General features: G+C 35.4%; 1 protein-coding gene and 1 long non-coding RNA gene across 8 annotated transcripts in view; one reads left to right on the top strand and one right to left on the bottom strand.

The window, feature by feature from the left end:
* Positions 1-8194, top strand: part of LOC121104000 — a 35925-nt gene extending 27731 nt beyond the window's left edge. Inside the window, exons 2-3 of the long non-coding RNA XR_005836356.1 lie at positions 1980-2103; positions 8113-8194. This is a non-coding gene — a long non-coding RNA (uncharacterized LOC121104000). The remainder of the gene's footprint in view (positions 1-1979; positions 2104-8112) is intronic.
* Positions 1-16530, bottom strand: part of DCAF6 (DDB1 and CUL4 associated factor 6) — a 130416-nt gene that overhangs the window by 23922 nt on the left and 89964 nt on the right. For 4 of the 7 annotated variants that reach the window (XR_005836355.1, XM_040636168.1, XM_040636170.1 and 1 more), the window contains 5 exons: positions 14449-14566; positions 9865-9977; positions 8621-8704; positions 8103-8430; positions 3013-3054 (listed from right to left, as the gene is read on the bottom strand). Coding sequence is in view for 6 of the 7 variants with exons in the window: in XM_040636168.1 (XP_040492102.1) it covers positions 3013-3054; positions 8103-8430; positions 8621-8704; positions 9865-9977; positions 14449-14566 (685 nt within the window). In the remaining variant the exon portion in view is untranslated. The remainder of the gene's footprint in view (positions 1-3012; positions 3055-8102; positions 8431-8620; positions 8705-9864; positions 9978-14448; positions 14567-16530) is intronic. The other 3 variants (XM_040636169.1, XM_040636171.1, XM_040636173.1) reach the window with 1 other exon arrangement.

Raw genomic sequence — 16530 nt, 5'->3', positions numbered from 1 at the left:
CACCTAGTTTCCTTCTGGGTCTGGAATTTAGGTAGCTGTGGTTGGGTGTGGAGGGTGTCTACATAACCAGCCCCCAATAATAATGCTGGATTTTGAATCTTAAGCAGGCTTCTCTGGACAGAAACACTACACAAGCGTTACTGCATTTTCTTGCTGAAGGAAGGAGTACGTTATACGGCCCATGCTGGGAGGGAGAATGTTGGAAGCTTATATATACTTAGATTCTTCCAGACTCTGTCTGATGCGTCTTATCCTTTGTCATAATTACAAGTGAATCTGAGTTCTGTGAGTCTTTTTAGGGAGTCATCAAATATGTGGGAAGGTTGTGCGACCTCTGAAACAATACAGTTGATGTCTGAACAACGTGGGAATTAGGGACATGGACCCCCCCCACATCCCGTGCAGTTGAAAATCTACATTAAGCTTTTAACTCCCTAAAAACTGACTAATAGCCTACCATTGACCAGAAGGCTTACTGATAGCATAAATAGGCAAGTAACACATATTTTGTACGTTGTATGTATTATATATTATCTACTTACAATAAAGTAAGCTAGAGAAAAGAAAATGTTATTAAGAAAATCATAAGGGGGGGTGTCTAGGTGGCTCAGTCAGTTAAGTATCTGCCTTCAGCTCAGGTCATGATCTTAGGGTCCTGGGATTGAGCCCCACATTGGGCTCCCCGCTCAGCGGGGAGTCTGCCTCTCCCTCTCCCTCTGCCCCTTCTTTCGCTTGTGCTCTCTCCCTCAAATAAATAAAATCTTTTAAAAAAATATAAAAAAAAAAGAAAATCATAAGGAAGAGAAAATTTACAGTACTGTAAATTTATAGTACTGTACTTATAAAAAAATCTGTATATAAGTGGATCTACACAGTTCAAACCCTTATTCAAGGGACGATAATTCATAGCTTTTTATTTATTTCAAGTTTAGGAAATCAAAGGAAGAAAACAGTTAGCCAGATCATCGAAGGAGATATGGATAAAAACTTAGAGTTTTAGATAAAAAGATGTCTTCTTTGCCAACTCTTATTTGCATATGCATGTATGTACTATTTTTTTTTTTAAGATTTTATTTATTCATTTGACAGAGAGAGAGACAGCCAGCGAGAGAGGGAACACAAGCAGGGGGAGTGGGAGAGGGAGAAGCAGGCTCCCAGCGGAGGAGCCTGATGCGGGGCTTGATCCTAGGACCCTGGGATCACGCCCTGAGCCGAAGACAGACGCTTAACAACTGAGCCACCCAGGCACCCCTGCATGTATATACTATTGGGCTAGCCTTAGAGGTGCTTACATCTTCTATACATATACATACGCATACCAGTGAAGTGTTACAGGCAGCGTTAACAGATGGACGGAAGCGCACACAGAAGAAATGCGCAGTCCTACTTGGGACTATGGAATGTATGGGCCAGGAAAAGTTTTAAAAAGAAGCAGCTTAAGATGAATGTTGAGTTGAGGTGGCCAACAGGATGGTGATGGTGATAGGAGGGCATTTCAGGTAGAGGGCACCAAGTGAGTAGAGCAACAGAGGCATTAAGTGTATTCAGAGACACTCCAAATAGGTCTGCTGTCGAGAGGTCCAGCAATTTCTGGCAGCAGCCACAACAGAGAATGCCCTACATACCAGGCAAAGGAGCTGGAGTTTTTGTCTCTCACAAGCACTGGAGAGCCCCTGGAAGCGGCTGTGATGAGGACACAGTTGGAAGCAGCTGGAGGACCGTTTGAATAGGAGACCAGGTGAAAGGCAATGAGGTAATAGCAGTTGAGTGAAGAGTAGGGAAGACCACCATTTTATTTATTATTAAAAGAAAAGATTAAATATGGCACTGATCATTCAGAATCTCAGCAGATTACAGTAAGACACAGTCACAGAACACTACAGGACAGTCCCCAACTGTCCCCTGCTATGTGAGCAGCACAAATAACGTGCAATAACTTTGTGTTTCTAATTTTATTTTTTCAATTTTATCTTAAGCAGAGCTCTACATTCCTTGAGCATCACCAATTGCTAAAAGGGGAGGCAGACTACACGTGTCAGGAAACAACTACCTTTGCTGAGAAATTGCTCCAGACGATCTCCATGTAGGAAAGAAAGAAGTGAGGTAAAGAAGGAGTCTAATCTCATTAGCGCTGAGGGAAGGGAAGCGTCACATTTTCTGCTTTACGTTTATTAGTTCATAGTTGTAAAAGCAGAAACTGGCTTTGAGTACTTGGGATAAAAGGTATAAAGCAGAAAGTCAAAGAGCCCTGAAACAAATTCCATTTTATGTTTTATAATCCCCCTTGTTTTAGAAACTAATGAATGGCAAATAACAGACATGTGTCACTGGAATTAGGGACAAGATTGATTTTGTCAGTAAACCAGGTTTGGGGTAGATGAACAATGGGATTGAAGTTCACTTTAAAGTTGTATTTAAAAACGTACCCCACTGTTAGTCTTCAAATTATAGAAGTGTCTGAGAGTTAGAGATCATCTTGACATGTGACATTAAGTATTAAGCTATTTATAAGAAAACAGCTTTCTTTAAAAAAAAACAAACAGGATTTTAAACCTATGCACAGAATTAGACTCAAGTCCACTTTAACTTCTTGATCTCAAGGAAAAGGAGTACATTTGAATAATAACAAAAAGCTGCTATTGCTAATTGGTAGCTCAATCAAGTTTTAAAAAAAGTAAGTTGCATTCTTCAACAAAATATTCAAAATGAGTGACCACTACTTTAAAGCACACCATCTTAGAGTGTAGTCACTTTGTCATATGACACACGTGGAAGTGAACATCAGTCACATCCGCACACAGGAAATTTCTTTTCGTTCTATTCCCATGCAGTGCATGCAGCTAAATATAGTTTGTGAAAAGCAACCTGCTTTACAATGCTTAGCACTTAGAGTTCAGTAAGTTTAAAGAAGGATTAACTGTTAATAGGAAAGGTGGTTAGCTGTGGAAAAAGAGGACCTGGCAAATTCATCATAAAGAAAAAATAAAATAATGAAGGAACATACTGAATTACCTCATTATTCTATCACCTATTGTTGTTCCTCTGATATTAAATCTAGTGAAGGGAACACAATAACTAAAGTCACTCACAAAGACTTCAAAGAACCAAATATTTAAAGCATTAAGGTCACCACTTTAATCGTTAATCACCTAAATCTAAGAAAACTTTTGTTTCTCTTTGTGATTTAAGGTCTTATGTGAGAGTATGTCATTCAACTAAATGTATGAGGAAATTAAAGAAACAGAAACACTCACTGAAGACAGAGCAGAAGGAAGACTTTGCACTTAATCCCTTTTATCTTGAAATAGATGAGAACCGAAGCAGTCACAGAGTGTAGGGCGCTGCACTGACTCACAGCACCAAGGCCATCCCCTGCAAACACCTACATTATGCTCCCCAGGGCTGTGCTGCTCTTTTCAGAAAAAATCATTAAGCCCTGAGCTGACTCACTTGTCCTAACCATATACTGCAGAGCAAGCAAGCAAACAGTAACAGAGCTTTTAACTCTCTAGGAGTTCATTTCTTTCTCTACGGTTACTTTTTTTTTTTCTCTCTGCAATTTTCTTGAACAAAGAATACACTCGAATCATTAGAAATACGGAGAGTGATTGTGATGATGACTAAAGAGATGATGGCAAATTTAGAACACACGAAGAATTCTGACTTCACACATCAAGGCTATGTTCCACAGAGTCCAGACTAGGTAAATGGAACCACATTTCTATGCACATAAAAAAACTTTTTAAAAAGTGGTTAACAAGTAAGATCTTTCATATTTATGGAAAAAATCTTTAGAGCCTCTTGAGTGAGTCCATAACTAAAAACTTTCAAGACTATGTGAGAACTTCTTCAGGAAGCTCACTTAAATGCTTCTCACAGAGCAAAAAACCTCTTGGGTTTGGCAAAAGAAAGAGCTACCAGCCAGGCCATCATACGATTTACCGTAAGATTGATTTGGCACTGGGGAAACAGTTTATGTGAAGACCGTATAAATAGAAAACCATAGCATGTTCCTTTCATTCCAAGGGCACACGTTTACATTTCTAAATCCAGTACATAAAATCACTAAGGGATACACACACTACTTTTATTTATTGTTTTTTAATACCATCATTGGAAAGTATGTGTTTAAACGATTCTTTCTTTCTTCAATTTAGTTTCCATTTAAAGTTCTATGCTCTTGCCCTAGACAAAGTTAAAGGGGATCAAATATGTGGTGATTTAGACACTGATTTCATTGTTTTAAACTCTGTATATCTACCAGTAGAGGCATTTTACCACAGACTACAGTTGTGCTTCTCTAAGAGTAACTCGCTATAGAATAGGAATCAGCAAACTATGGCTCTTTGGACAAACCTGGCCAGTTGCCTGTTTTTTAACAGCCGGTAGGCAAAGAACAGTTTTTACATTTGTAAACAGTTACATTTTAAATGGTTATATAAATACCTACGTAAGAGCCTCCATTTTGCTTTATCTACTCCCTGGCTTTTTAGGAAAAAGTCGGCTGACTTCTGCTATAGACAGTCCCAGTTGTATTTGTACCGAGACCAGCTATCGTTAATGAGAACAGCATTCCATTTTAAAACATCTATGTTAGTTGTTAAGGCCTTTATTTTCTAAGACATTTCCTTCTCATGCTTGATCTCAGCCCAAAAGTGAAAACCCAAGTCATATTTATCTAACCAGATTATAAATGCAAATCTTTACAAAGAAATTATTACTTTGCATTGCAAAGAACTGTTTTGATATTTTTATTAAATGTGTGTCAAAAATGGCTTAGTTAACAAACTTTTTAGCTTTCATGTCAAAAATTAAATTTGGGGCAAAAAAAAATATGAGATCCACTATGTAATTCTTTATACACATTAAAGTACAGATCTAAGTATATACGTTTACCATTTTTCATATTAGGGCCATTTCTTTACTTCAACCAAACTAATCTCGACTGGGCTTCTCAAGCGGCAGCAATGAAGGAACTTTAAGACATGCGTCTTCTTAGTTGGGCACGTCATCGAAGTACGAAATGTATCCTTAGATACTAAGAACCAAATGGTACGATTTTTACAATAGAGCTTTGAAATCTTTTGTCCCTTTGGAAACAGAAATTCTCAGAAATCAAATGCTTACTTACAAGCTGGTAAATGATTCTTTTCGTGTTCTTAAGAAGCAAAATATCCTCAACTTTCTCTCTTAAGAATAAAAGTCAACATACCTATTCTCCAAATAGAGAAGATAAATGGGCAGTTGTCTCAAGGATGAAGGATCCTTAGAAAGGTGCAGAAATATTAAAAATATATCTTATACAGGTAGTTCAAGACTTAATCAAGATGGTGCTAAGGAAGTTAGGAACTATAAAAATTATTTAGAAAAAAATCAGAAGGAAGATTTTTTCACGATTTAAAAATTTTTGGCAAATAGTTAGAAAAGAATAATGCCAATTTCAAAGAAAAACTGATGTAGTTGTGAAAGTCACTATAATCCTTTAGCATCACCTTGGAATGTACATACATGTAACACTGTATTTCACTTCACTTATTGATTAAAACTGTTCCATGGCTTGTGGATTTGTCCTTGCTTCTTTAAGAAGTAAGTTTCTTAAAGGGTAAGAATTTTATTATTCTTCTATTATTCTTCAGTAAGTTCACCACTATGTTCTACAGAAAACAAAATAATATATGGGACAAACTAAGGCTATATTCCTGAACTGAATATACAGAATATTAAATAATATGTAATAAATAATTTTTAAAAATCAGGGAAGCCAATGTAGACCCAGAGGAGGTGTCAGATCTGGATCTAACCCTGAGAGCACGAACTTGAGAGTACACACATGCAGCGGGGTCAGCTCAAGGCCACTGTCCCTGATTTCCTTGCCTCTGAAACATTCTGCTCTAGGTTAGCACCTGGGCCTCCTGGAGCAACGAGGCTACTGGTGCCAACTATGTGGCAGATCCAAACCCTAGGCGAATCCCTAAAACATAAATCATTTAAGTATTATGAAAATGATAAATAAATGATCAAGCTCAATGGAAAGATATTATAGTTTCAGGTCATATCTTCAAACTAGGGATAATACGCCACAAGAAGTTTTAGGTTCTCTAGGACCCACTCTCCCCACCAAATCCTCCTTCTCACTGATGTTATACTACTGTGTTTAAAAAACCAAACAAATAAAAAACCTTTTTAGGTCTAGAATATATAAAAACTCTGCTTAGCACCTTAGTTTCCTCAGCTATAAAGTAGGCTTGGTATAAAAGTGTTATAATTAGCTTCGATAGAAGATGCTAAATAATTAGGATTATTTTGCAAGTATCTAATATCTATTAAAAATATATTAATTTCTTATTTAAACAAATAAACCTGGTAAATGATATGGTCCATTTTACTAGGAAGTGTATACTTAAATTTTATTTTCAATTATGACCTCCGCATCACTTTAAGTTACATAAGTACAGAAAAAAACAAGGACATATATTCACTTATATAAATAGAAGGCCATAAATGTATAAGCCTAAAATAATTATAGACTCTCCACCCTGGATTTTAGAAACCATCAATTTGATTTTCAAATTGTGCTATGCTTGCTAACCTTAATTGTACACGTGAAGTGGTGATGATATCCCTCTGGGTCTGGAAAGAAACAACTAAGTTTAACTTGTCTAAAATAGAGACGAAAAATGCTAAAGACTAATGTGTGGCAGGTAAAGAGAAGATGTTTGGTTAATTTCTAAGTACAACTAATGGGAGGGATTGCGTCCTTTACATTTAAAAACAATGCCATTGCCTAATAAGCATTCTGACTAAATATAACTAAAGGAAGATTTGCAACTAAAGATACATAACTAAATTATAAATAAATATCCTCTCCTAGTTACAAAAGGCAGTTTTGCTGAACTCAAGCAGTACTGTTTGGGATTTTCGCTTGTCCTCGGTCAGTCCTCATCCCTAAAGCCATTCTCACTGTAATTGGTTTTAAAGTCTGAGTAGCCACACAGACATCTTGGTTGCTTAACACAGCTGTCGTTTACTTAGTGCTTTCAAACTGGACAGGTCCTAGGACTGAACAATTGGTGGATTTTTAAAATTTCTCATAACCATTCTAGATAGTCATAGCCCCGTTTTATAGATAAGGAAACTGAACTTTACAAAAACATTAAGTAATTTAAATGAGGAAATACAGCTAAGTAGTAAAACCAGGATTCAAACCCACATAATAATGTTCTTGATCATTAATTTATCACTAAAGAATGGCACTGTTATATCATCTTTTTATTATATTTCTCACTTGACCTAAACATCAGAATATTTCATAAACAGTATATTGAGCATGGAAATATGTGAAATGGTTCTTCACACTTGTTTAAGCTTAGGAACTTAAAGATAAAATTTTATTCTCTGGGAAAGGGCAGAGCTTATAATGAAATAAGATAGCATTATCTGCAGAAACAGCTTTTAAAAAGTATGGAATGCAATACGCTTTGAAAGATTTGTTTTATCTACTAAAAAATAAGATATATTCGTATGATCACACAAAATAAAAAATGAGAAAACTATATGAACATGTGAGCAATTCTTTATTGTAGTTACGTTGGTTATTTGGTGTAATTTTTCATTTTCTAAACTGAGTTATTTAGTAGAAATCACAGAAAAACATAAGGTTCTCTAAAAGAGAACTTCTATCACACTACCTTAACCCAGGGTCAGTAGAAAAACAGAACATTAAAGAAACTGAATGTTAAATGAAACAAAACTGATAAAGGCCAGGCTGTCTACAGGGCAGTCTGATGGCTAAATATAACCCTGACTTCATACATAGCCTGTTGGTCGTTCTCAACATTCCTTTCTCTTGGTCTGTAAATTGAGGAGCAGCAAGTCTCAACGCTGGAGAGACAGAGCAGTGAGACTTTGTATTCCCCTCTTAATGCAGTTTGCTCAAAGAATGTAATACATAAAATCATTTACAGTTTAAAAAACTCTGAGTTCATATGACTGAGACACCCTTAGAGAAAGCAACTGTAAAAAACGGAGAGATTCCTTTATGTAACTTCAAAGTCCTGTGAATTGTATTTTTTATAGTTCATTTTAATCAAAAATTTACCAACCTATCACCAGGTCCGGCTCGATACCTTGCACCTGGGATCAGGACTGGGTCGTCATCACTGTCATCTGTGTCCTGGAGAGCAGAGTCCCTGGCTAATGTTTCCTCGTGAGCCAAAGGCCCGATGGCTTCTGTTTGTGACTGAGGCTCAGGATTGGTGGTATTTTGATCGGGAGCACCTTCAGTGCTGGTTTGATCTGAAGTTCCTGGTTCCTTGCCTTGTTCAGACGAAGTGGATTCTTCTGGAACCCCACAAGAGCTATCAAGATTGAAGTCATTTCTTTCTCCTGAGCTGGAATCTGATGGCTCAGATGTGAATTTATCTGATTGTGCTGTCAGAAAATAAGGTGAAACAGTTGGTCTTGTCAGCAACATTGTTTAATCTAACTGGAAGCTCTCCCTGTAGGGAGAGAATTCCGTAACACATCTATTTGGAAATGGCCTCTAACTCAGGAGAGGGTAACAAATTATGGCTTATTTTCTCACATGAAGCAATTATCTAAACAGAACAAGACAACTCACCTGCATCTATACGGTTCTGAGTGTTTTCTGAGGATGTACCTTCCTGATATGTTGTCACATCCTCTGATGATTCTTCAAGAGCTTCTGGGAAATAAATAGACCAAATTACCATTAAATCCAATTTTTTAAAAATAAAAATAAATACCAATTGAAAACTCTAGCTTTCCTCTTATAAGTAGCTCCTGATCTTTTTTCAATCACAGAATCTTCTGACACTCAGATATATCCTCCCCTCAGTATAATGCAAATATATATGTACAAACCAAATTGTACAAACACTATCAAGGATGGATGAGAAATCCTGCCCACTGCCTCCTCCCAAAGCCCACGCATGGACCTTCATGAACTCTTCGTTTAGAATTTCTGCTTTCAATCACCCCTCACAACTGACATTACTTGGTCTTGCCTTTTTGCTAAACTTCACAAAATCTAAACTTAAAACTGAGTATTTTTCTATCCCTTCATTATGTAACTGGTATAATCCCAACTATCATGAATAGTAAAGTTGACCCTACTATAAATTCTGTTTTGGCCACTGAAAATATTTATTTCTGGGATTTAACTCCAAGACCATTAGGGATCAGTCTTTTTTGTTCCTGACTGCACATCCGCTCACCAGACAGTTCTTTTACACATATTTAATTCTTGTAAACTGCTACATTGAGGTACCTATTCATTTAATAAGAAGTAGAATTCATTTATTCCTTCATTTACCAAGTATTTATTGAAAATCTGCATTTCTAGGCTCTGTACTAGACACTTATTTCATATAATGGTCATGAAAAATATTCTAGGAAAGGGTTCTGAAAAAGTCCCTAAATGGCATTTCCTGTATGAAATAAGATTCACTCATAACCCATTCAAATTTTATTCCTTTTTTCCCTTTACAAGCCACCTATAGTCTTTGAAAAAATCAAGGCGGATACTATGGATTTTGCTGCTAAGTATAAAAAGATCATTCAAACTAACATTTACATCTCACATATTTTCAGTGCGATGACCACCGGCCTGGCCTCTGTGTCCACAGAGAGACACTGTGCTTCACTGTGACTCCCCATCTAAAATGTGTAAGGCCCCCGCCATTTGCATTTGCTATCTGTTCATCAATAGTAATATCTGGACTACTGCGGCAAAGGGAATTTATTAAAAACAAGAAATAGAACTGCTGCCGCAAAGGAACAGAAAAGCAGGTGGACATCGAACACTGGGTTTTCATAATGATGAAAGCAAAACAACACCCTTACTTGTGTCACTGTCCCCCGGTGGCTGCACAGAGCTCTCTGGGGCCAAGGGTCCCTCCTGACCCTCGGATTTGCAATGGCTCCCATTTCCTCTAGAACTTGAGGCAGTACTGCTCCTACCATCAGAACAAAATAAGTGGTTCCACCAAGAAGTTAATAAATACGAACTTTTAGGATGATTTTTACATTTTACAACTAGAGAAACAAAAAAGTCACACCAGAAATAAAATATAGGATTTATTAATTTAGTAGTACTTGTAAAACACCACTTTCAAAGATCAAGGTGATTATTCTAATCCCCTTTAACCTTAAAAAAGAGATTTAAAAATACAAAAGGACCACCACTTCTTCACGATTTTGATGCTTCTATAATCAGGTATATATTTCTATTGAATTTTAATTTAATTACATAGACCCCCTTCTTGTCCTCCCCACAGATGGTTCACCGCATCCCAATTCTTCCTGGTTTTACAGACTTTGATCATATGTCCTTTCAGACTTTGTTGTTCTAGGCTATTTTTAAATTAATACTTGAAAAGAGACCCGGATAGTTCTTTGGTCCTTGAACTGCCCTCTGTGGATCACTTCCACTTTCGGGTTCCTGTTCAAATATGGCAGGTGACTGATCACTATGGTTTTGTAGAAGGCTAGGATAATGTTTCATGTTTTAGTTTTAATACCTACCTGATAATGACTATAATTCTGTCAGCATTTTTGGCTAGAGCAGAATACTAGATGGATTTAAATAATTTTCAATGAATATTCTGTGATAAATCATGGCCTATGTGTAAGGTGGGGTTTGAATGGGAAAGAAAATAGAGGAAAATGTACAACAATCTAAGATTAAAATTAAATTCATAGAAATGCAATAATTTCTTAGATTTAGAATAAATGTGAACAAGAAAAAAAAAAGCTTAACAATTACAGTACTTAATTACAGACATATAGCAGTGACTCAATAAACAATGCAGATTATCATGGACTTTTGGCCAAGATTTTATAGAAACTCTTTTAGGTTAACTGCAAAAGTCAATTTGATTTTTTTTAAAGGGCACCCATGTATAATATGATTTTTTTTTTAAAGAATGTATATCTACATGGGTATATATGCAGAGAAAAATGTCAGAAAGGCTATGCACCAATGTTAAGCGTCATCTCAGTAGGATTATCGCCAAGTGAGTTTTTCCATACTTTTCTCTAGGTTCTGAATTGTTTTTTTCAATGAACATGTTGTTTCTTTTTAACCAGAAAGAAATATATAGCAATTTTGGTAAAGAGAAGCCAATGTGATATAGAAATCCTTTTTTTCCATTGAGAAAGCTATGATACAGGCATAAATAAAATGCTCAGTGTATAATAGTTATGATAATTGAAACATGGTACTGATGTAGGAAAACAGAGCCATTAGTGGAAAAGACAATGTAACCAAGTAAATATATTTAGCATATGTTAATATGGCATTTTAAATCACAGAAAAAAGAATAAATTGTTCAATAAATGGTACTAAGACAAAGGAACAGTCATGTGGAAAAATTAAGCTATAGCTCTACGTCATACTTCATGGCAGAATAAACTGTAGAAGGATTAAACACGTATTTTTGATATAAAATCACAGAACTGTAAGAGGAAAATAAGAAGAAGCTTTCCCCCTAATCCTGGGAAGGACAGGCTTTTCTAAGCATGAGCTCACAGGCTGAAACCATAAAGCAAAACTACCGTAAGTAAACTGAAAGACAAACAACAAACTGGGAAAAATACTTGCAACAGATGAAAGACAAATGGTGTCATCCTCACTTAATTCTGTAATAAATAAATAGTTCTTATAAATCAATAAGAAAAAGATAAACACTGCAGTAGAAAAATGGGCAAAGGATACGAAAGGCAGTTTACAAACGATGGTAACGTAAAGCTGGCATGTGGGCCTATCACGGGCCCGTCAATGTGCCAAGTGCTATGTACTTTTCCTGTGTGATCTCATTAAATCTTCCCAACAAACCTCTGAAGTAGGTTCTCTTAAATATGCCCGTTTTCAGATGAAAACACTGAGATTCAGAGAGGTTCAACACCTTGTCAAGTTTAACATCCGAGCTCTTAGTGTGCTCTACTGCCTCATTCTGTCATCAAAGAAACTAAAATAAAAGCAAGACTCCATACTGGCAGAGATGAAAAAGACTGCATACCTTCCTGAATTCTCCTTTTACCATTTTTTTCCTTTTTTCTTTCATAATCAGAAAAAAAAGCTAATTATTTTTTGATAAAGAAATAAGAAACCAATGAATGAGAGAATGTAATTCATGGTCAGTTTTTAGAGAAGGAAAAGTCGCATTCAAAAGAAGAGTGGGACTAAAGATCTTTGCTAAAAAAATGCTCCGGTGAGATGCTTTATAAAAAACCAGCCTTTTCTGTACAGAAACATGAGAGTAGAATAGGAAAGACATTAAGAATAACAATCTTCTATGATCTTAAATTATGTATTAAGAAAAAGGGTCACAGATATCATGCATGATTATAAGACGTTGAGTTCAAATGCTAGGGCTCATAAAGAAATTAGAAATTCTACTGACTGTTCAGCCTTCAAATATGTATCGAGAATCCAATTTCTTCTTACTATCTCCACTGCCCTCTCCACCTCTCCCACCTTTCTTACTGTCAAAGTCTTTCAACTGGTCACCTGGCTTCTACCTATGGCCCAGTCTGTACACAGCCATCAGAGACATCCTATATCCTTTTAAATATGCTCCTCACTTACCTGGCTGACCTTCTTTGCTACTACTTTCTCTTTTGGTCATTCCACTCCAGCTACACGGGTTTTCTTAAAGTTCCTTGAATGTACTCTGTCTGTTCCTGCTTCAGGGCCTCTGAACTGGCTTTCTCTCTGCCTACAATGCTCTTCCTCCAGATTTATGCATGGCTTCCTCCTTCTTACCCTTCAAGTTTCTGTCCAAACGCCATCTTCTCAATGATGCCTACCCTTGCCCTAGGCCTCCCAATCACCCCTTACTTGCTCTATTTTCTCCCATAGCACTTAGTACCTCCTACCATACTATACAATTCACTTATTTACTCTGCTTATTGTCTGTCTTCCCCTAGAATGTAAGTTCCAATAGGACAGGGTTTTTTTGCCAGTTTTTTTCACTGATGCATCCCCAGTGTCTAGAATAGTCTCTGGAACATAGAAGGATTTCAATAATATTTGAAAATACTACTTAATCAAAGATTTTAATGTAAAATACATACACATATAAACACAAATGGAAACCAGTGAATTGGAATAAATAATATCACATATCAACATATAATTATATATTAATAAATAATATATAACTACATATTATTTATATATTATACCAGCATATAATATATAATAATATACGACTGAATATATTAATATAATAATATATTAATTACATAACATAATTAATATATTGGTTATCAGATTATTACATATTAATCATATAATTATATTAATATGTAATTATTTATATATTAAGAAAGATTATATTACCTATATATTAAATCACATTAATATAGAAATAAATTTAAATACAAAATTTTGGATGCTGTCCCAAGCAAAAGGCCATGAAAAGAATATAAGAGGCTCACATAACTTGGTTTTTTTAAAACATAACATTTAACTAGATTAATGAACCATAAGTATAATCAGAAATGTCATTAAAGAGAACCTAGACAAAATATAAAGTTCAACCTTACTAGGAATCAATTAAATAAAAATGACAATTATTTTAAGATCAAATACACAAGTTTAAAATAAATGAATATACTGATATTGAACACTGGCCTGGGGACTGCAACATGTGTGCGTTTTCCTATGCTGCTGGGAGAAATGTAGTCACAGAAGAGCCCTTTGAAAATAATTTGGCAACATTCTATGACCTAGATAGTATTCACTTCTAAAAATACATCTCGAATCAATAATCTTAAAGGTAGGAAAAAGCTTGTAAACAAAATATTTATCATTTTAAACAAAGGTAAACAAATTCACCACCTGATGAAAGGGAAATGGTTAAGTAAACTATGGTAAATCTAACTGATGGTATATTACACAGCTTTTAAATTTGTATTTATGAAAATTAAGTAGAAATGTGGAAATATTTATTATGGAGTTAGGCCAAATAAATGCAGGAGAGAACAGAATATGTTCAGTATGATTTAAAACTACATTTTAAAACCCAAAACCATACATACATATATGTACATTAGGACCAAGACTGCAAAAAAGCTCCAAAATGTTAGGTTTATTTTTTAGCACTAATGGTCTATTGGTGATTAATTATTTTTTTTATCTTTTGCATTTTCTATCAGAAGAAATATTCCAGGACCAACAACATCAGCGTCTCCTGGGAACTTTTTAGAAATGCAAATTCTCTAATCCCACCTCAAACTTAATCAAGAGTGGGGCCCACTAACCTGTGTTTTAACAACCTCTTCAAGCCATCTGAAGCATACTAAAGTTGAGAACCAATGCATTACAGCAAAACAAAACATAAAGATGATGAAGTGCTAAAATAATATCTAATACAATCCTACAAAACGGCTAAGAACAGCTTTACAAAAATATTAACTTACCATTCATCTGTAAAGTTCAGTTTTATTGTGCTTGTAGTTGTTCCTTCTGTGCTGTAGTGCAAACTTAAAACTGGTTCACCTGTCCCTGGTTTGGGGCTCAGCTTTTCATTATTGTTATCTGAAAATTGTGTTTAAAACATTTGAAAAAGTCTCTGAAACCAATAAAAAGATGACATTTCCTAAAATTTATAAAACTTAAATTAGGTTGTCCTTGTCATAATTCTTTCTCACATGTTATGGTTCTCACTTGAAGTTCAAAAGCAAGTGTTATAGAAACACTCTATTTCAAAGTGGCATTGCATCAAATTCCAGCTTTGTGTACATGACTCCTTTTCATTGAGATGGGAATTACACACATTTGAGAACCGTATTTCGTCATTAGGAAATCAAAGATTATTAACAAGCAATGAGATATGTTATAAACTGGGACTTTCGTTTCATGGAATGCTCCTCTTTTTATTCTTTAGTTGCTACAGCATCAAGAATAACACTGGCTCCTTCAGAAACACTGAGAAGGAAGATGCTGGGGCTCTGAAATTTTGCGACAACTGAAGGCTATCAAATTCTTTCTGTTCTTTCAAATTCACAGATGTATAATCTAGAAAGGGAGTAGAGCCTGTACTCTATTGGGAGGGGAGGAAAAGAAAACGATGTGCTTTTGATATTTATAAAACTCTCTTTGCTATAAGACCATATGTTTTGGTATATTTCCTCTTCCTCTCCTAATCTTGCAAGGAATTTGTTTCCTAAATTATGTAAACGGTAATTTCACCTTAAGAATCTACAGGGGATGTCCATGGTATATATATCTCTCAACATATTAAATCTTCGTAAAATGGCAAATAAAATCAAGAAATTCTACAGAAATTGATACAGATCACTCCAAAATCATCCTTTCCCGCACGTCCCCACCTCCCCCCAGCAAGAGTACATGGATATTCAAAGACAAAATAAAATAGAGCTTTCAAATTTTTTCTTTTTATGACGATTAATAGCTTGTGGAAACATTAACATACATAGAAAATACAAACTGCTATAAAATCAAACATGTAACATTTCTGCCAGTTGCTTGCAGAAAGAATACTCTTCTGTAATATAATTGTTTTCTTGATACCAGTTCAAGACTGATATAACAGTACTAAAAATAAGCCTTCTGCGTTGGAAAATAACAACAAAGGCAGTAACAACTTCATAAAACCAAAATTACTCAGGCTTTTTGGTCATTAGGTTCACTTTACATTGCAATGAAGGACTTGTATCTTTGTGCATCCCTCTTGAAGACACTGGAGCATTTATTAAAAGAGACTCTGACAGAACCTCTGTTCTAACTTTTATCCTGTAAGAGGGCAATTAACAAGACTTCAAACACAGAACTGTAGTAGAAAGGGAAAAGGATTCTGTCCAAGAGATGAGAAGTCAAGCTGATAACAAAACTCAAGACTATCGGTTCTTAGGTCTTCAATTCTAACTCAAGAGAAATCCTCTCCTATGATATTAATTTGTATTTGAAAATAAAAGCGTCAATGAATTATAAAGCTGGCCTCCCAAATGGTAAAAACACGTTGGTTCTTATACTACTTTTGTTATGACTATGTCGTTGATATAAACAGCTGCTGGAAATAAGTTAAGCTATTACACAACTTTCAAAGATTCAGTGTTTTACAGGAGGTATTTTATCAAACAGCATTCTGATAAAATAACTGAATTAACAGATGGTTAGCTTACATAAAATTATCAAGAATGGGACTTTTAAAACATGTCCTACCCTTGACCATCTTTTAAAAATTTGCTGTTAGTCATATGTCCACACATAGTTTTCCCCCTATTCTTAATTATGTTGCTGAAATTTTTGTCCCACTGCTACCCAAATCATGGTCATCTTCAGGCACCTAGAATTGATGAGGACAGACAGCTGGAAGACAGAATGATCCAGGAAACCAAGAGGCAGAGATGGGGTTCATTCTTTCATTATCTCTCACACTTTATAAAGTGTTTGCTATTTATTTTTCTTTTAAAGTAAAGGAGGAATAGAAAACAAAAGCAGGTGTGAGGGAATAGGACTGAATTTCTTACATCCACCTC

This window comes from Ursus maritimus, unplaced genomic scaffold, assembly GCF_017311325.1.
Source record: "Ursus maritimus isolate PB19 unplaced genomic scaffold, ASM1731132v1 scaffold_2, whole genome shotgun sequence".
NCBI lineage: Eukaryota > Metazoa > Chordata > Mammalia > Carnivora > Ursidae > Ursus > Ursus maritimus.
The sequence above is the reverse complement of the archived record's forward strand: the minus strand, read 5'-3'. Positions and strand labels throughout refer to the sequence as shown.